The following is a 21096-nucleotide window of genomic DNA, read 5'->3' as shown; positions in this document are numbered from 1 at the left end:
GCTCATTGAGGGTAACCTCCAGCCTCTGAATCATATCGCATACATACAAACGCATGTTTATTTGGCACTAATCCTCCACCTCTTGTACCAGGCGCCTGCAGATTGTAACTCAATTTATTGGCGTTAGCCTTATTTGCGCATCCATCAGTTCAAAGAAAAATTGTGTTGAAATTTGAGTCAGTAAAGTGCCTGTCAGTAGGTGTGATGAGAAGTACAAAAGAGAACATGTTATAGAGTCATAGAGATGTAACTCACTGAAACAGACCCTTCATTCCAACTTGTCCTAAATTAAAATCCTAAATTAATGTAGTGCCATTTCCCAGCATTTAGCCTGTATCTCTCCACACCTTTCCAATTCATTTACCCATCCAGATGCCTTTTAAATGATTTAATTGTACCAGCCTCCACCACTTCCTTTGGCAGCTCATTGCATATGTGCACCACCCTCTGTGTGAAAAAGTTGCCCCTTTGGACCCTTTTAAATCTTTCCCCTCTTATGTTAAACCTATGCCGTCTAGTTCTGGACTCCTTGAACCTGGGGAGAAGACCTTCGCTATTTACCCAATCCATGCCCCTTTATAAACGTCTATAAGGTCACCCCTCAGCCTGTGACACTGCAGAGAAAATAGCCCCAGCCAATTCAGCCTCTCCCTATAACTCAAATCCTCCAGCCCTGGCAACATCCTTGCAAACCTTTTCTGAACTCTTTTAAGTTTCGCAACATCCTTTCTATAGCAGGGAGACTGGAATTGCATGCAGTATTCTAAAAGTGACCTAACCAATGTCCTGTACAGCCATAACTTGATCTCCCAAACTCCTATACTCAATGTACTGACCAAAATAAGGCAAGCATACTGAATGCTTGATTGATGTTGATAGCGCTGTGTTCTCTTTGTTTCTCACTGCTCGAGTTGTAATGACTTCATGGGTAAATCCTGGTGTTTTACACAGGTATAGCTGTGGTATACTTGGTTCACCTGCTGAGCAAGTTTTGACAGTTTAAGTTACTCAAACATTATGAGGTTATTCTGAGCCAGTAAACCTGTCAGATTATTTCTTTTACATTATATGTAATTTATGACCACTTTCATAAGTTTCTGTTTTGGCTTTTCTGCAACAGAACATTTATTTGATGAGGATGACTCTCAGTTAGAATTGTGGCCATCCAGTGTGTGACTATAACTGTTTGCCGTTGTTAACCCAACAACCCCGGTGTGTTTGTCAGATATTTTCACAGAAATCCCACCTGCGGTGCCTTTGTGGGATTTTGGAAGATGCAGCAGCAGCAGCTGATTGGGAGAATGTCACGGGGATTAATGCTCCATTACCTACCCCATCTTGGCAATGACCCTGCTGAAAGATTACACTCACCACTGCTGTCACAATGATGTCACCAACATTTAGACCCACTATCCACAATATAAACTTAACGTGGTGGTACACTGTTTATGCCATACTGTGTCTGTACAAGCTTAGAGGAGCCTCGAATAGTAACAATTTTACTTAGTGCTCACAGGCAACAGCTTCATATTGCGTTTAGCATGTATTTTTAAAAAATATTTGCCATGTCTGGCTTTCCAGGGACTTGATCTGGCTACATAATAGGAGCAAATTGCTACAGATGCTAGAATCTGACTGAAAACAAAGAAATAATGAATATTGAGTCGTGTAGACTTGAAACGTTAGATTGTGCTCTCTCCGTGGATGCTGCCTAACCCACTGTGATCACCAGCATTTTTTGTTCCCATTTAATCTGCTTCCATCCTAAATTTGAGAAGATGCAGCCACTCCGTTTATGTCTCTTTTACTGCTTACGTCTCTTCACATTTGGAACAGGTATCAATCGTAGCCCAAGGTCTCGACTCATTTTTCAGGGAAAGTTCGAAGGAAGTTGAGGATGATGGTGATGGTGAAGCCACGGCCAGTATGTCAGTGATCCTCTTTGATGTCCAGCTCCCTCCTGTTGTGTTTTTCCAAGGATATAGCGACTTAATGGAAAAGCTCTGGTCCCTCACTGAAGAACCCACAAGCATAATTAAAGGATCCATCTTAGTTATTGACCATCTACAGGTAACAAAGCCCAATGCAACCATCTTATTACAAACTAGAGTGCTATAAACCACAGTGAGCTGTGGCTCAGATAGTAGAACTGTTAGCTTTGAGTCAAAAGGTTCCGCTTTCGAATAAAAGTAGGGGTGATATCCTGATTATTGTAGCTAATAGTTATGTTTCAGTCAACATCACAAAAAATAAATTATTTGATCATTACTGTTCATGGAGCTTTCTTTGTGAAGATTGGTGCTGCTTAACATAACAAATGATACATTTCAGAAAAATCTCTCAGTGCCGTAAATTGCTTGGGGACATCTCGTTGTTGTAGATAAAAAAAATGCACACTTTTGAACACAGCTCATAAAAAAATTTCCGTTGATCTGTAGATGTCAAGAGTGACAAACAAACAAGATTGCTGAAATCAAAGTTATTACTTATCCAGTCAGTGCAATCTTGCATGAATAATGTAATGTAAATTATAACATAGGAACAGTGTGTTACAAAATACCAACAGAAGCCAAAATAATAAACACTCAGAACAAAAAATTGCATTTAAAGGCGTGTTTTACTGCAAGCAAAACAAAGCTTTTCACTCTTCTTGGGTAGATATGACAATAATAAATCAAATGAGATGAAATCAAAATATAGTTTTTGTACATGGCAAAGATGGGCAAAATAATTGACATTCAGTATGAGATTACTGATATAGTTTAAGTTTGAAGTTGTGACATAACTTTCTGAAAGATTCCTCATCCTGGTTTAACTTTAGTTCCTTGTTTTAAATAAGCATCACCATTTAATTTCTCTGAAAAGCACCGATTTAAGATGGTGAAAAAACAATTATCTATAATGCACCTCAGTTCACAGAACATCCACAATCTCTTCATTCCTCAATTATATTGAAATACAGATCTGAAGATAAATATGGGAGCCAATTTGTACACAACAATAGCAACTGGACGAATAGTTTCAGAGGCATTAATTTAGGGAAGAATGTTGGCCAAGTCAGTGAAAGAATTCTTTACTCCTTTTCCAGCATCCTAGAGAATCTTCTACATATGCCTGAGGAGGCAGATTTATATCATGCCTGAGTTTTGGCAAATCTGATAATATTCTTTCATTACACAGTCAGGCCAATCTGAGAACATGAGTCTATTTACAATCTTTTGCTAAGAAGTTTGTTTAATATTGTGCATACTCAACTATGTGAAATTGTTATCTACTTGCATCATATTATCAGGGAATTCAAATGGCTGGATTGATAAAACAAAACGAGCTTAGAGACACATTAGGTTATTCTGTCTGCGTGCTGGTCCCTCAAAGTGAAGGTGCTCTCACCCATGGCAGAAGCTTGCTTTTAAACTGTCATTTAAAGCAGTGTGGCTGTTCTTTTGTAGCTCCCACACTATTCTGACTGTCCTGGAAACTCTCCCACTCTTACCACCTGCTTTGGAAGGCAGCTGCATGGGTACATGAAGGATTTAGGGGGATATGGGCCAAATGCTGGCAAATGGGACTAGATCAGTTTAGGATATCTGGTCGGCATGGACGAGTTGGACAGAAGGGTCTGTTTCTGTGTGTATAACTCTGTGGATGCAGAGGGAAGAATTACAATTATACAATCCTCCTGGTTTACCTGCTTTATGGCAGATTTCCACAGTCATTGAATCTTGACAAGGGATTGGAACCCAGATCTGAGCGCACTACCTATTGAGTTGCAAGACTACCTCAGTTAGTCTGCATATTGGGACAGAACAGACAGATTTATGTTTGGGATGCAGCCCCACATTCAAAAGTGAAAGAGGTGAACTGCTATGCTCATGAAAAAATCAAAATCAGTGACGTTCTCTATGAAACAGAGAGGAACCATGAATAAAATAATGTTAAAATAACAATGAACAGCAAAGGGCCTATAAATTGCTGAGAAAATGCAAGGTGTGAGAAAATAAAAAAGAGATGGGAAGCAAGGGTCAAAGGTGAAAATTTAAAAGTGGTTTGAAATTGAGCAGATTGCAGAAGTCAATTTTCTCTTTGTGCCATTGCAGATTAGTGTCTTTTCATTCAGGAAGCCTGGGGAGTTTTAAACTGCACTGAATGTAATAGAGGTCATGCATTTCCCCAGTGCACGCCACACAGATTGAAAACACTTATTATTGCTGCAGAGATCTAATACATTCAATTTCCTCTCTCCCTTTAGGCAATCCAACTGCAGTCAGGGATTCAAGCAAGCACTGAATTCCAAGGAGGGCTTGGGATTGATGTTTCAGGCACCATCGCACTCAGCTTGTGGAGTCAACAATCTACAACTAACATCAGAAATCGGTATGTAAATTAAAATATTAAAGACAGTGGAGGAGTCCAAATCTCATTGTCATTTTCTTTGAAGTAACATTGACATAATTCAGTGGACAATTATTAAACTTAGCCTTAGCTAAGCTGCTCAAGTGCACCAGTTTAGTGTGTCTTTGATTAGATTCAGTGCTTCACATTCACACTGTTGTGCTCGTGAGATGCTGCTTGCCCTGCTGTGTTCATCCAGCTCTACACGTTGTTGTGTCAGATTCTCCAGCATCTGCAGTTCCCATATTCTCTCACACTGTTGGTCAGGTCGTCGCACTGGGGGAAACAGTGGAATTGGCGGCTAATGCTCCAGGACATGGGTTCAAATCCCACCATAGCAGCTGGTGAAATTTAAATGTGACTAAAGTATGGAATTGAAAGCCAGGCTCAGTGATGGTAACCATGATGACTAGCATCAGTTGGTATCAAAACACATCCTTTTGGGCAGGCAATCTGCCATTCTCACCAGGTGTGGCCTACGTATCACACAATGTGTTGACCGTTGGAAAAGGCCCAGGATCCCATTCATTTCAGAGGCAGTTAGAAGTGATCAATAACACGCAATTCCCACCAAAGAATAAAAGGTTTGAAAAATCTTTTCTTTCTGTGACTCAATGTCGCATTTTGTTTGGTGAAACACACCTTGGCACAGTTTGCTGTATTAGAGAGAGAATTAGTTGTTTGCCAGGTTCCTCCAATGCTTGTGCTTTAGGCAACCAGATATTTTCATTCCTGCACCTACTTGTTGAGAAATAGATTTTCGTCTTTATCACCTGATAATCTAACAGTCAATTAGCCGCCCTTCCCAGAATTCACCATTTCCATTCCATTGGTTTAGTTGCCTCACCCATGAGTCTTCTAAGTTTACCGAACAGCCAATGAGCCACTGGCAATCTACGCTCCCATCTGAGGACTGACTACAAATCTTCAATGTCACCTGTCACAGTGGAGCTTCGGACTCTGACCACTAGGTGCTGCTGTGGAGGTGGATTATGAAGTGGCCTTCATTTTAGCAGGTGTAGGCCATTCAGTCCTTCAAGCCTGCTCCACAATTCAGAGTAAGCATGGTCGACACTCTGCCTCAATGCCTTATTCATACTTTCTCCTCATACTCCTTGATGCCCTCAAAATCTAAACATTTATCAGCTCTTTCTTGAATATATTTAGAGACTTGGTCTCCACTGCCTTCTGTGGTAGAGAATTCCATGGGTTCATATTTGACCAGATGGTAAGGCTATCCTCTTATTAGACAGAGATGACTGGTGGTGCTTTATTTTAACCTGAGGGTCACCACACCTGAGGCGAGCTGATGGGTTTGAGAAGGAGAATCCTTCATTGTAATCTTAGCCAGTGATGGGAATTGAACCCGCACTGTTGGTGTCATTCTGCAATGCAAACCCTACCTTTGGAGTGAAGAGATTTTTCCTCACCTTTGCTAAAAATGGTCTACCCCGTATCTTGAGAACATGTCCTTTGTTGTAGATGGCCCCCACATCCAGCAGAAACACCCTCCCAAATCAAGTCCACCCAGCCCTGGTAGACTTCTAAATGTTTCAATCAAATTGCTGCTCATCCATCCGAACACTACTGAATTCAGACCTGCCGAACCAACCACATGGAACAGTCCTGCCATTCTAAGTAACAGCCTAGTGAGTCTTTGTGGTACTTCCTTCCTTGGTTAGGAAGAGCAAAACTGCACGCAATTGTCCAGACAATGACTCACCATGGTCCTCAGTCACCATTTTGTACCCGTGTTGCCATTTTGCGGAGTCAAGGCAGATCAGTGTTGAATAGAGGAGCAGGCTCATCGAGCCAAATGGTCTGAAAGTCCTCAAATTCTTAAACAAGCTGTCCACACGCACGCAGCAAGATCCCATAAACAGGCACTGAATAATGAGTGGATAATCAGTTGATGTTGGTCGAGTTGTATAATTTATTTCTATACTTTTGAACTGAAGTGTGCCAATATACATTTTCACTAACTGCAAATGCCATATGATGCTCCACTGTCAAAACTCCATCAAGGGAGTGGACTGCATACAGCAACAATAACACTCACTTGCATTCATACAGACTCTTTAACTGAGCAGCACAGCTCACAATTACTATCAAACAAAATTCACTATAGAGCTACATAAACAGCTATTAGGATAGGTGACCAAAAACATTGTCAAAGAGATAAGATTTAAAGTAAGAGAAAGACATAAAGTTGGAGAGATTTTAGGGAAGCAATTGCAGAACTTTGAGACAAAACAGCCAAATGGCCTTCGGCACAGCAAAAACAATCAGAGATGTACAGTGGACAGATCACATAGTCGATGTCTCTGCTACCCAGAGTTTACTTTTCAAATCAGTCAAGCAAATGCTTAGGCTGACAAGTTGCAAATAACATTGGCAACACACATGTACCAAGTTTGCGAAGTTGGGTAGAATACTTGTGGATTGGAAGGCAGGACATTAAAATTTGTTTGTAAAATGATGGAGGGGAGGTGGTGCATGGTCCCTTTAAAAGATGACATGCGTTTTCTAGACTTGTAGATTTTAAAAAAACGCCTGCAGATACACGGAGAGTTCCTGAAATTGAAAAATTTGTGTTGAAAGGCTGTATGGTTAGCAAGCCAGGCAGTAATCTTGTTTTGTTAGTAAGGCAACCAGTTTGAATCAGCCAATTAATTTAAACCAGGCACTCAGCGCCTAAAACCAATTAAATTTACACCCGAAGGTTGCAGGAACAGCAACTCATATTCCGCCTGGGAACCCTGCAGCCATATGGTATCAATGTGGACTTCACCAGTTTCAAAATCTCCCCTTCCCCCACTGCATCCCTCAACCAGCCCAGTTCATCCCCTCCCCCCACTGCACCACACAACCAGCCCAGCTCTTCCCCCCCACCCACTGCATCCCAAAACCAGTCCAACCTGTCTCTGCCTCCCTAACCGGTTCTTCCTCTCACCCATCCCTTCCTCCCACCCCAAGCCGCACCCCCAGCTACCTACTAACCTCATCCCACCTCCTTGACCTGTCCGTCTTCCCTGGACTGACCTATCCCCTCCCTACCTCCCCACCTACACCCTCTCCACCTATCTTCTTTACTCTCCATCTTCGGTCCGCCTCCCCCTCTCTCCCTATTTATTCCAGTTCCCTCCCCCCATCCCCCTCTCTGATGAAGGGTCTAGGCCCGAAACGTCAGCTTTTGTGCTCCTGAGATGCTGCTTGGCCTGCTGTGTTCATCCAGCCTCACATTTTATTATCTTGGAATCTCCAGCATCTGCAGTTCCCATTATCTCTAAATTTAAATCTGATAGTTTTGACAACCTAGGACCAATCCTACTGTAAGAAATTGATAGGTCATCAAAGTTATGAAAGAAGAGGGTATTTGAAAATTGCTGTGAGAGCAACTGCCAACTAATAGAGTTAATAACCCATCATCTCTAAAGAGAAAATCACTGATCTCACAGAATTCTGTAAGCTCTCAGAGTAACCATCATCTAAGTAAAAGTATAGCGGAACTCTTAGCTAATATTCCTGACACAAGAATTTGACAGAGGATGGTGACCCTGACTGAAGAACAGTAGAGAAGGACCAGAACATTTCAGAAGATGTTTCCTGGCTGTAATTTCGAGAGACTAAGTTTTAATTTTTTAAAAAATTGTTTTGGTTTATATAAGTGGGACATAGAACAGCTCACCATTAGAATTTTGTTTTATTTAGGAATAGTTAGTAGTTGAAGAGAAATTGTTTGGTTTGTTAGTAGTTCTGTTAATTTGCTCACTATCAGAGTTTGATAAAAAGAAAACTTTTACCTGTTGATGATAGAGTCACTGCCGGGAGTTCATTTCATTTAACTTCCTCTTTATAACAGTTTGAGGGTGAGAGGCAGGTTATACCATGTTTCATGCTTTGAACAGATTATAGAGTTGGGCAAGCCTCCCTAGGTGTTTCGGTTTTAGTTATCATAGGGGAGTCAACCTCTACTTTATAACCCAAGCAATGACCATCTTCAGTAAGAGAGCATCTAACCATTGCCCCTTCACATTCAAAGGCATTATTGCACTCCTCAATTCTGCCTTGTAAATAGGTACTTGGGAGTCAGGACCTGAGTTACCCGCTGCAGGATTTCTAGCATCTGATCCGATCTTGTAGCAGCTGTATTTATACAGTTAATAAAGTTCAGTTTCGGATCAATGTGGACCCTCAGGATGTTGACAGTGGAGGATTCAGTGATAGTAGGTTGCACCTCCAACAACACTCAAGAAGCTTGACGTTATTCAGGACAAAGTAGCACACCTGACTGGCACCACGACAACAAGCAACCACTGTCTCCACCAGGAGCAGCAGTATGTACTATCTAATGCAGAAATTCACCAGGTTCCTCAGACAGCACCTTCCAAACCCACGACCACTTCCACCTAGAAGGACAAGAGCAGCAGATACATGGGAACACCACCGTCTGCAGGCTCCCCTCCAAGCCACCCACCAGACATATATTGCCATTCCTTCAGTGTTGCTGGGTCAAAATCCTGGACAGATTTCCAGAAGGTATTTATTTTAATTTAGATTTAGATTTTATTGTCGCGTGTAGTCAAGTACAAGAGTACAGTGAAAAGTGTATAATGTCACTACACACGGCGCCATCTCAGGTACAAAGGGTTCCTAGGTACAAAAAAACTTCGGTACAAAGTAGCAAAAGAAACAAAGTTAAAAAAATTAGGCATTACATTCATAGAATAAGCAGAAAAATAAGGTAATAGTTAACATCAAAGTCCTTATTTATAAAATGTAGAAAAACAAAGTTCAACCGTCTTTGATGAGTCCTCAGCTTAGCTTGCTCTCAGGGAGACCTGAGTTGTCTGTCCTTGCTGCAAATACCAGGGGACCTCCCTCCACACTTGCTCTTCCCTTGTTGGGCTGCCATGAAGGGGAATAGTGACTGTGTAGTTTAGGAGGTAGCATATCGGCATGGCTGGAAGATTGGCTTGTTAGCAGGCAGCTGAGAATAGACACAAATGGGTCTTTTTCATGTTAGCAAGGTGCAGCGATGCGCAAGGGTTCAGTGCTGGCACCTCAATGGCTTACAATGTACACAAGTGGGACAGAAGGTGTGGTTGCCAAAGTTGCTGATGATGCAAAGATAGGTAGGAATATAAATTGTAGACAGGACACAAGGAAGTTACAAAAAAAAACAGCTGTGTTAAATCAGTGTGCAAAGACATCGCAAATGGAAATTAATGGTTTATTTGGCAGGAAGAATAACCAAGAAGTGTATTCTCTAAGCAGTGAGAGATTGCAGAGCTCTGAGAGGCAGTGTGATCTGGATGCCCTAATGCATTAATTGTAAAAGGTTAGTGTGCAGCTGTAGCAAACAATTAGCAAAGCTCATAGAATGTTATCATTTAGTGCGAGACGAATAGAAAACACAAGTAGGAAAGTTATGCTTCACTTGTACAGGGCACAGCTGGGAGAGCATCTGGAGTATGGTGCATAGTATTGGTCGCTTTATGTAAGAAAAGGTGTAATGCATTGGAAGCCGTTCAGAGACGGTTTGCTGGACTAATACGCGGAATGGGAGAGTTGATTTATGAGGAAAAGTCATAGCATCAGAGGCATACAGCAAGGAAGCAAACTCTTTGGTCCAACTTGTCCATGCTGATCAGGTTTCCAAACTAAACTCGTTCCATTTGCCTGCATTTGACCCATATCCTTCTAAACCTTTCCTATTCATGTACCTGTCCAAATGTCTTCGAAGTGTTGTAACTGTACCTGCTTCTACCACTTCCTCTGGCAGCTCATGCCACATACAAACCAACTTGTGTGTGAAAGGCTGTCCCTTGGGTTCCGTTTAAATCTTTCTCTTCTCACTTTAAAGTTACGCCCTCTAGTTTTGAACTTCCCTACCTTAGGGAAAAAGACCTTGGCTCTTCACCTTAGCTATAACCCACGTGATTTTATAAACCTCTATACCTTGACCTCCAACGGCCTAGCATAAAATGTCCCAGCCTATCCACCCTCGCCCTGTAACTCAAACCCTCCGATCCCGGCAATATCCGAATAAATCTTCTCTGCATCCTTTCCAATTTAATAATATCCTTCCTATAGCAGAACTGGAACTGCAAAAGTGGCCTCACCAACTCTGTACAGCCTTAACATAATGCCCCAGCTGTTATACTCAGTGCTCTGACCTGTAAAGCCAAGCATACAAAATGCCTTCTTCACCACCATGTCTACCTCTGCCACCATATTCACGGAACCTGCACACCTAGTTCGACAACATTCCCAGGCTCTACCATTAAGAGTTTGACAGGTTAAACTTGTATCCGCTAGAGTTTAGACTAATCAGAAGAGACCTGATTGAAACATAGAAGATCCTGTGAGACGTTGATAGAGTGGATGTGGATGGGATGTGTCCTGTTGTAAGAGAATCCAGAACATGGGGTCACGGTTTAAAATTCGCAGGTCACCTGTTTGACCCAGATGAGGCTTTTGTTTTTCAGTCAGAGAGTCAAGAATCTCTGGAACTTTCTTCCTGAAAATGTTGGTGGAAACAAACTCTTGTTAAGAAAGGGGTGAAAGGTTATCAGGGGTTGGCAGGAATGAGGGTCAGAGGTCACAGTCTGAACCCAGGCTGAAGAGGCTGGTTAGCTTTTTCCTGATTCTTGAGTTGAATTTGTTTTCTTTGTTTTTCCTCGGGATGTGGATATCATTGGCAAGGCCAGCATTTATTGGCTGGATGGCTGGTTTGCGATGCAGAGTGATGCCAACAACATGGTTCATTTCATACACCAGCTGAAGGTTACTCTGAAGGACTCGCTTACTCAAACTCTCCCTTTGCCTGAGATGTGGTTACACTCAGGTTAAACCACCATGAGTTGTCTCTCTCTCTCTCTCTCACTGTTTGTAATGAGGCAGCAGTAGTACGGTCTGTCAGGAATTTGGCAACTTTACCTTTTATATGGTTATATTATGCTGTGTTTGTTTTTGTCTGTAGCGTCGCGGGATGTGTAGGTCAGGTTGATTAGCCACAGCAAATACAGCATTATAGCGTAGTGTGGTGGGTCTGGATGGGATACTCTTTGGAGGGATGGAGAGAGCCTGATGGGCTGAATGGCCTGTTTCCACAGTGTAGGGATTCTGTAATTCTAAGATTTGTTCCTAATCACGAATTGCCCTTGAACTGAAAGGCTCACTTGCATATCCCAGAGGATGGTTAAGGTTCTGCTGTGGGTCTGGAGTCAGGCCAGTCCGGGATAGTTGATTTCCTTCCCAAAATGGACAACAGTGAACCAGATGAGTTTTTACAACAATCAATGGTAGTTTCATAGTCACCATTTTAAGACGAGCATTTAATGCTGGATTTAATTTAAATCTGCTGTGGTGAGATTTGAACCTGTGACCATGGAACATTAGCTGGGACGTTGGGCTTACTCATCTAGTGACAGTACTGCTACGCGGCCCAAATGTAACAAAGCCAGAAGACATACAACTGGGTTATAGTCCAACAGGTTTGCTTGAAATCACAAGCTTTCGAATGCTGCTCCTTCATCAGGTGACCTGATTCCTGACTTTGTCTACCCCAGTCCAACACCGGCACCTCCACGTCACAAAAGTAACAAATACTTTTTCCATTGTTCTGCAGGGGATCATTAGTGATCAATTCAGTAACCAAGGTGGATACGCCCCTTCTGCAGGTGGGAGTGAACTGCAGTTTGGAAACTGCAGCTTCTCTGGATTTTGTGAGTTCCGTTAAATTTTTGGAATCCCCAATTCTGATCTGTCTACAGTTGCTGAAGAAACCGTTCCCATACAGGTAAAACACCATCAATGTTTGTTATTGCACATGCAGTGATAACCTGCTATCCTTGCTGAATTTGTGGGAGTCATGGAGTTAAATTTAGTGGCCCCTCCCATGGCAGGTTTGATGCTGTGTGTTGGGAGGTGGCATTTCATTGGGTGGGAGAGTGCATCATAGGGAACCTGACTTCCTCATTCCCCTGCCTGGATTAAGATGGGCCTTGACACCTCACCACCAACTGTAGCCTTCAGTTAAAGTAATTAATGGCCTTCAGGGACCACATTCCTCTGCCATTATTATCAACCCAGCTTTGGACATGGGGCTCCTAAACTGGGCATGTGACAAGCTAATCCTGGCATATTTGCCTGCAGGGTCTTGTATTCAACAGACACTTAGTGCCTGCCTGAGGGAATACATACTGGGAAGCAGGGGGAGCCTGCTGAGAGCTTACATCACCCATCCCCCTGTACAGCTCACTCATTGCCCTCCCACCACCACTCCCAAGCCTGGGATCCTGCTCAATCTGAGGCCCTAGTTGGGTGCAGTACCAGCAGTGGCCACTGCCTCCCTAGAGGAGCTACTGAGGGCCGAAGGCCACTGATCGGCTGATCTTGGCAGCCACAGCTTCTGCCCATGGGCACAAAAGCTGACGTTAAGATGCTGCTTGGCCTGCTGTGTTCATCAGCCCCACACTTTGTTATCTTCGATTCTCCAGCATCTACAGTTCCCATTATTTCTGCCCATGGGCTCCTTGATACCAGGGGAAGGACCAGGATACATAGACAGATACATAGGAACACCACCACTTCCCCTCTAAGCCACTCACCATCCTGACTTGGAAGTATGTTGCCATTCCTTCACTGTTGCTGAGTCAAAATCCTGAAATTCCCTCCATAAAGGCATTGTGGGTCAACAAGAAGAAATGGAGTGCAGCAGTTCAAGAAGGCAGGTCAGCACCGCCACCTCAAGGACAACAGAGATAGAGAGGTGGCACAGTGGCTGAGTGCTTCGCACTGCTGCCTCACAGTGCCAGGGACCTGGGTTCAGTTCCACCCTCAGGTGACCGTCTGTGTGGAGTTTGCATGTTGTCCCTGTGTCTGCATGGGTTTCCTCCGGGTGCTCTGGTTTCCTCCCACAGTACAAAGATGTGCAGGCTAGGTGGATTAACCATCCTAAATTGCCCCATCGTGTTCAGGTGTGTGTAGATTAGTTGTATTATAGGGGAATGGGTCTGGGTGGGATGCTTTGAGGGTCAGTGTGGACTTGTTGTGATCTAATTAAATGCTGGACAACCCAGTAATGCCCACATCCCATGAATGAATAAACAAAGATGGTAATTGTGGCCTAACCAGTTTTCTTTTAAAACATTCAGCTTACCTTCTTTGCTTTTGTACTTAGTACCTCTATTTATGAAACAATGGATCCTGTAGGTTTTGCTTCTGTTGATTTTTTTTGTCAGATTCTTCATTTTGAGTAAAAACTCCCAGAACGTCTTGCATTTATTTTTAACCTGTTCTTTTTCTTGTCTAAAGAAACAGCCAGTGCTTCAAAGCCATGACTCACAGCAAACTGTGGTCATTTTTAATTAACCTTTCGAGACATGTTACAACATATCTCCAGGACATTCGGATTGGGACCCGCACCTTTTGGCTCATAATCAGGGATAATGTTTGACCTGAACAACTGGTCTGACCACTTTCAAATATGTATGTTCAGCTGAGCAGGCAGACAGAACACTGCATTCCAAAGATAGCACTGTTGACAGTGCAGCACTCCAACAGTACTGCGCGGAACTGTCAGCCTGGATAATGGGCTCAAGTGTCTTTGAATAGAATCTGAACGCACAAGCTTCTGAAGCCGAGGTTCATGCACCCTCACCTGACTAACTGCTGCCTAGCAACCTACAGATTGATGTTGATCCTGTTCACCCTCTTAAGAGATTAGCACCTATCTGCTTCAACTACCTTAAGATCTTCAGACAGCACCTTCCAAACCCACAACCACTTCCATCTAGAAGGACAAGGGCAGCAGATACATGGGAACACCACCCCCTGCAAGATCCCCTCCAAACCATTCACTATCCTGACTTGGAAATATATCGCTGTTCCTTCACTGTCACTGGGTCAAAATCCTGGAATTCCCTCCCCAATGGCATCGTGGGTCAACCCACAGCAAGAGACTGCAGCTGTTAAAGATGGCAGCTCACCCCCAACTTCTCAAGGGCAACTAGGAATGGGCAATAAACCCACATCCTATAAATGAATAAATAAAAGCGCTTTGAAAGTTATTCTTCATCACAAAATATAAAGAAAGTTGACCCCTAAATTCTCTCTTGCTTCCTGATTTCAGAGAGACAGTTACGATCTACCAGTCCTTGCGAAAGGGGGATCCATTTCTCATCAGGAAGACGAGAACGTTACGAGTTCAGGGCATGGAGTTACCGTTGCATCGAGCCAACTCAGAAATGTGTAAAAAGATGCTCTCAGAGGAGGCATAGGCTGCAGACTGAGTGATCTTGTTCGACACTGTTAACATGACTGGGAATTTCCTTGCAACTGCTCCTTGCAGTAACATCGCCTCAAGTGCACCGTAACACGCACCCCCCCACCGACATTGATTGACATGCGATTTCGAAGAAACTCCCAGCCTCTGTACACCTGTTGCCAGGCAAATTAGCATTGATCTTTCAAATGCAGTACTTGAGTTGGTACGATTAGTGAAGCAATTTAAAAGTGAATTGCAAAAATCAGTAAAAGCCGTAGAATATAACAGCGTGTCTCTTGGAGCTGTACTTTGGATCAAAAGCCATTTGTCCAATCTACAGTTTACCTCATGTTGCAAACACAACGGTGTTTAGTACGAAACTGTCTCCTTTCACCTATTACCCAATTTTTCTCTCTTCCCACTTCCAATCACTTTATCAACCACAAGGTCAAAGCAACAGGCTTCGACTTGGCTGCCTATTTCTGCTGAGTCTTTCTGAGGCCTGGGAAGTTGTGGTGAGATTGAAGTAAAAGCACCTCTTAGTGAGATGAGATACAACGGGAATAGAAGGGCTGAACTCTCAAAATGTAACCCTCAGAAAAAAATAATTGGTTGATTTGTTTCTCATTTAAGAAGTTGAATTTAGTGCATTGGAGAAACCCCGAACAGTGGGTTTCATCATTAACTGTGTAAGATTTGCTCATTTTTCGTTTGGAAAGAAGGTACCACAGTTCGAGGTTGAATTCACTTCAGCATAAAACCAACCTTACCATCTTCCCAAGCGATCACTTATTATTTAACTCCCAGGGCCTCACTATGTTGCTCTGCAGGATTTGGCAACCCCGTCTCAGCCTGAGAACTCTTTATTCCTCTAACTCAGACCTCTTATGCATTCATGAGTCCTTTCAACCCACTACTGATAGCTATACATTGAGCTATCTAGGTCCTAAACTCTGAAATTCTCTACCTAAATCTCTCCATCTTCCCTCCTCTCTCCTCAGTCAAGGCACTCACCAAAAATACACTTTTAACTGAGCATTAGTTTTGACCTTAATGAGGCTCAGTGTTATCATTTGTTTGAAATGCATCTCTCTGGGATGTTTCACTGTGTTAAGGGGCTTTATAAATACAATCCTATTGTTTTATTTCTCTCTTTGCTTCATCCACTGGAAGCTGATTGGCTGCCAGGACTCTTAGCCAAGTGGCTGTTCTTAGTATGTCCAGCAGTTCGATGGAACAATTGTGTTCCTCAATCAAAGCTGGCAGCTGGTATCAAGGAGCCCATGGGCAGAAATAATGGGAACTGTAGATGCTGGAGAATCGAAGATAACAAAGTGTGGGGCTGATGAACACAGCAGGCCAAGCAGCATCTTAACGTCAGCTTTTGTGCCCATGGGCAGAAGCTGTGGCTGCCAAGATCAGCCAATCAGTGGCCTTCGGCCCTCAGTAGCCCCTCTAGGGAGGCAGTGGCCACTGCCGGTACTGCACCCAACTAGAGCCTCAGATTGAACAGGATCCCAGGCTTGGGAGTGGTGGTGGGAGGGCAATGAGTGAGCTGTACAGGGGGATGGGTGATGTAAGCTCTCAGCAGGCTCCCCCCCACCTTCCCAGTATGTATTCCCTCAATTTTCCTGGAGCTGGTTCCTGTTGAACTTTCAGGAGCCATTATCCTGGCCAGTTCTTCTCTCTGTATCCTATGTACTAAGGGCCATTCAGGGAACCCTGGTTGATGTCCAAGATGGTGGCAGCAGGGTCAGCAGTGTTTGGCTCCTGACTGCAGTGCCTCAGCTGCTCATGGCTCTAGTGGTGTGTTCTGCCGCATCTACGCAACTTTGTTGTCACGTCTTTTTCCTTGTTTTGGCTGCCCTGGAGCCTCCTCCTATGGGAGGCCGGGGTCCCCCCTGTATCTCCATCCCCGTTCCATCTCGGCTGGCAGTGGTAGACAAGCCAGGACCCCCTTGGTCAACACGCAGTGTTGGAGGAAGCTGTGGGACCCGTGCAGTGCGACTGTCTCCCAATTAGAGGTGGTGGATTTGGAAATGATGGGCCGGTGGTGGCACGAAAGGAGCACATTGCCAGGACTCTGGGGACGGTATCGGATGGTGGTGACTGTGGGAGCAGAAAGGGGGAAGGCTGCAGAGAGAGAAAGGTGGACTTTTGAAGCTGTTTCAGTTTTACTAAATAATAATTTAGCATTAGTTTATTCAGTATTTTACAATTAATACACTTTATTCAGTAAGTTATTTTGTAATCCAAGATGATCCCGGAATAAGGTGACATTATCCACTTTCCACTGTACAAGTGACAGAAGAGCTTGAACCCTGGGCCACAATGAGGATTGCTTTCAGTGGGAAAGGAGATCGAACCATAGAAAGGGATACAACACAGACAGGAGCGATTTGGCCCATTTCTCCATGCTGACCCAAAGAAACACAGCTTCCCTTTCTACTTCCATCTTCACATAGCCCTGCAGCTTTACGCCCCTTAAGGTGCAGATCCAGGTACTTTCTGAGAGTTTAGGGTCTTACACCAACTGGTTGAGATATATGACCAACAGGCAACTCACTATTATCCAAGACCATTTCACTCCCCATCTTCCCTGTAACAGTTAGGACTAACAGGAGTTTAAATCAGGCCCTATCTTTAACATAGCAATTGCTGGTGAGCTCAGCCAGAATAATTTGGGTAGATTTTGCCTGTGCTGCATTTCAATGCAGAACCAATAAAGAAAGTACTACTGAAGTTTTAGACAGTTCCTAAATTTCAGGTCACTTACTTAATAAATTTTATTTGATGAATCTGCAGTTAATTGTTTACAATCATTTTTTTTTGTCGTGTTTAAGTGAATAACTGTCTTAATAAACTTACAATTTTGTCACCGATTGAAACAGTTGTAATTGCTAGAATGTTGTCAGCTCAAGGTCAAATGCTGGAAAGTTTGTCACATGATCTCCCACTTTGACCTGCTCCACACCCCACCCCCACCTCTTCCACCATTGCCCAGTCCTTCCCACATTGGGAATTCACTTTATTGAAAACAGAGGGCAAAATCCACTTGTCACAGCCAACAATTGCAGGTTGGGACCATTTCCAACACTGAACACCACCAGGATTCAGAGATGGCCAATCTTATGGGATATGGTCAATTTAGGACTGAACACAAACGAAGAGATGCTGATTTCTGAGCTCTGAAACAAACAGAAATTGTTAGAGAAACTCAGCAGGTCTGTGGAAAGATAGCAGATTTAACGTTTCGAGTCCGGTGACCCTTCTTCAGAACTTCAGCCCTGTCTTAAAGACTCTCACATCCTTTCTTTGTTTTTCGCTGATGTTGACCGTTTTCATTTCTGAGGGGTAAGAGGTGAAGGGCCTGTACTGTGCTGTACAGTTCTGTGTTCTATGCTTAATGCCTCAAAGTGTTTGTTCTGATTCTAGGGCAAAACCTCTTAACACTGGGTACTGTAGCCTGATGTGATGGGGAAGCTGGTGGTCTTTCCCTAGTTGCACCATTGCCTCCCAGAAAATGCGAAGCATCAGTTTGTGCTGATGTTAATCGTCATCTCAGCCAATATGGCGCTGGCACGGTAGGTGCTGTTTGGAGTTATTGGATCCCATCTGCTCCAGGCCGGTAGCATTGTTTTCTCCATGTACTTCTTTTTCTTCTTCCTTCCTTTTTCATCTTTGAGGCTCGAGCAGGGCGACATTAGCTGCAGCGTTGGTGGCATGGATTGGGACTTCTGTCAGCGGTAAGGCCAGAGCCTGGACTCTTGGTGGCAGTGGTGCCCAGTTCAGGGACTCATGGCAGCAGTCGGCCTGGAGCCTAGATCCCTGGTGATGGTAGGCCCGGAGTCAAGACCCCTGGTTACGGTAGGCCCGGAGCCTGGACTCTTGGCAAATATGGTGGCAGCAGAGCCAAGATCTCCTGGGACATCAGTGTCGTTGCTGTTCCTGGAGTGGGACTCCTTGAGGCTCACCTTTCAGAGACCTTGCAGAAGCCCTGAAGCTGTGCTTGAAACCTCAACTTGAACAGAAGATGAACTCTTATTTAAGTAATTTATCTTTAACTTTATCATAGCTCAAAATGGCACTGGATTATGGCGACAAAACACTTTTCACTGCATTTTCAAAATAAATATGATAATAAATCATTCATTCATGCTCAGGAGATGGCTGGTGTGAGAAATAGAAAGCGAAAATAACCTTTTGATGAAGAGGGAATGACTGTACAAGCTGGGGATAGGGAGCGTTGTGTGGGGTTGGAAAAGTGGATGGGGTCCTTTGTGAGTTTGGTGCTAAACATGGTGGGATGGGAGAATGTTGCAAGTTTGGACATGGAGGCCGTTGGACCAAGTCTATCATTGTTTCCCCATTTAAATCACCGTTAAAGGAAGTCCATTCATGCAATTTATTTTATAACTGACCTGAAGCTATTTGCTGCTTAAGGGGATGTGCAAAAGTAATGAATTGTGATTAGAAATATTTCAATGAAATGACACGAACTCCAAGAAGATGTTACTTTGAGATTCGCTATGTGAGTAATCTGAGATGATAAATGTTGCATTCTTAAGAGAATTGAGGTACTTTAGTTCATAAAGTTCTTTCTCATTTGGGATTATTCTTGCCTTATGTTTGGGTCTGTTTTAGACCCATTAATAAAGTGTGTGTTCCATGTATCAGCTCTGGCTGCTAGTTCTTTTTACCATTTATTTACTATTCTCTGAATCTACATCCAGCCTTTGCTAATCAAACACAGTGGATCAGTCAGCAGACACTCATAATCAAGCACAGAACAACTGACTGTGACAATTAGTTGCTTTAATTATCCAGCAACTCTATTGCTGTATCAGTGTGTCGGATGGACTTTTTTGTTCTCAAGTCATTTCTACATTTCTCAGACTACTGGCAACTGAAACATTCTATGGAGGCAGAAAAATAGAAGACAAATTTTCCTGTTTCTTAACAAAGTGAACAGACACTATGCTTTAAATGCTGTTGTAAATGTTTGTACAAAGTGTTAGCATAGGAAGACTGTCATCATCAATGGATTTGCATAGAAACAAGGGTGGAAATAGGTTAAGAGATAACGAGGTGTGGAGCTGGATGAACACAGTGGGCCAAGCAGCATCTTAGGAGCAGGAAAGCTGACGTTTCTAGGGTCTAGGCCCGAAACGTCAGCCTTCCTGCTCCTAAGATGCTGCTTGGCCTGCTGCGTTCATCCAGCTCCACACCTTGTTATCTCGGATTTGCCAGCATCTGCAGTTCCTATTATCTCTGGAAATAGATTAATTCAGCTTGCTCCATGAAGACAAAGAGTAAGCACCTCAATAACATGAGCTGTCCAGAGCCTGGGAGAAGAAAGCCTCTCAACATTATCAGGAAAAACCCTGGCTATTTCCTGTCACACACCCTGAAGAACGCTGGCAATGTTTTAGAAAGCAGTATAATTTATACAGAATGCAAATGATGTGTGAATTAAATCTTTGGTACTTGCTGGAAGTGTATAATGTAATTCACATGAAACATTCTGTATAAAGGAGGTTCAGAGATCCTGAATTTCTTTAGGGTTTTCCAATTATCTGTCATTAATGTTGGCCAATTTTAGCTTTGTGTCTTTGGGTCATTCATTAGTTGTCTAGGAAAAATTCAAAAAAATAACTACCAGTCAGTAGACAAAAGTAACGTTTTAAGATAACCCTGGAGGTAATGTAGTTCATTTGCTCTGGAAGTGAACTGAAATGCAGTCTGTACTGATGCAATGGGATCTTCTCTATTTGCTAGTCTTGGAAGTCCCATAATCTCTGTTCCCTCAGAAGTTGTGTCTGAATATAACCATGTTTTGCCTAGAAGTGTCCAATTATGGGCACAACAATCCAGCAGGATAAAAATTTGGGGACAGTCCAGAATGATGTCAGGATTGTATGACTTCAGTTCCATGGAGAGACCAGAGAAAATGGTATGGTTGCTCCTGGAGCAAAGATGGCCAAGGGCAAACTTAATATCTGTATTCAGAATGAGAGATTTGATGGCGTATGGAGGTGAAAGTTATTTCATTGGTAGCAAGGTCAGTAGGCAGTGGTTGCAGATTAAAAATTCTAGAGACAAAGTTAGATTGATTTTTTTTGACACAGTGAATTGCTATGATCTGGGGTGCACTGCCTAAAAAGATGGTGGAAACAGATTCACTAGTAAATTTCAAACAAGAACCAGATTAATCTTGTAACGGAGAGATTTACAGGGCAATGGGGAAAGTGCTGGGGAGTGGGATGAGTTGGATCGATCATATTGAGTGCCAGAAGGTAAATGTGGGCCAAATTGCCTGCTCTGTGCTTCATCATTCTACAATATTAAGTGCTCTTCAATTATATTTCTCCAAGAAAAACCTGAGCTCTTCACTTGCCAGCACTGGAGAGGAGGTCACTGCATTCTGAGAG

The 21096-nt window shown here is 43.2% G+C and overlaps 1 protein-coding gene across 1 annotated transcript in view; it reads left to right on the top strand.

Annotated features, from left to right (window-relative positions):
* Nucleotides 1-19302, top strand: part of LOC125467540 (microsomal triglyceride transfer protein large subunit-like) — a 93941-nt gene extending 74639 nt beyond the window's left edge. The window contains exons 15-18 of the mRNA XM_048563548.2: nucleotides 1837-2070; nucleotides 4250-4374; nucleotides 12026-12196; nucleotides 14531-19302. Of these exons, the coding sequence (XP_048419505.1) occupies nucleotides 1837-2070; nucleotides 4250-4374; nucleotides 12026-12196; nucleotides 14531-14678 (678 nt within the window). The 3' untranslated portion in view covers nucleotides 14679-19302. The remainder of the gene's footprint in view (nucleotides 1-1836; nucleotides 2071-4249; nucleotides 4375-12025; nucleotides 12197-14530) is intronic.
* The last annotated feature ends 1794 nt before the right edge of the window (nucleotides 19303-21096 follow it).

Source organism: Stegostoma tigrinum, chromosome 37, assembly GCF_030684315.1.
Source record: "Stegostoma tigrinum isolate sSteTig4 chromosome 37, sSteTig4.hap1, whole genome shotgun sequence".
Classification (NCBI taxonomy): Eukaryota; Metazoa; Chordata; class Chondrichthyes; order Orectolobiformes; family Stegostomatidae; genus Stegostoma; species Stegostoma tigrinum.
Note: the sequence above shows the minus strand (reverse complement) of the source record. Positions and strands in the feature narration are given on the sequence as shown.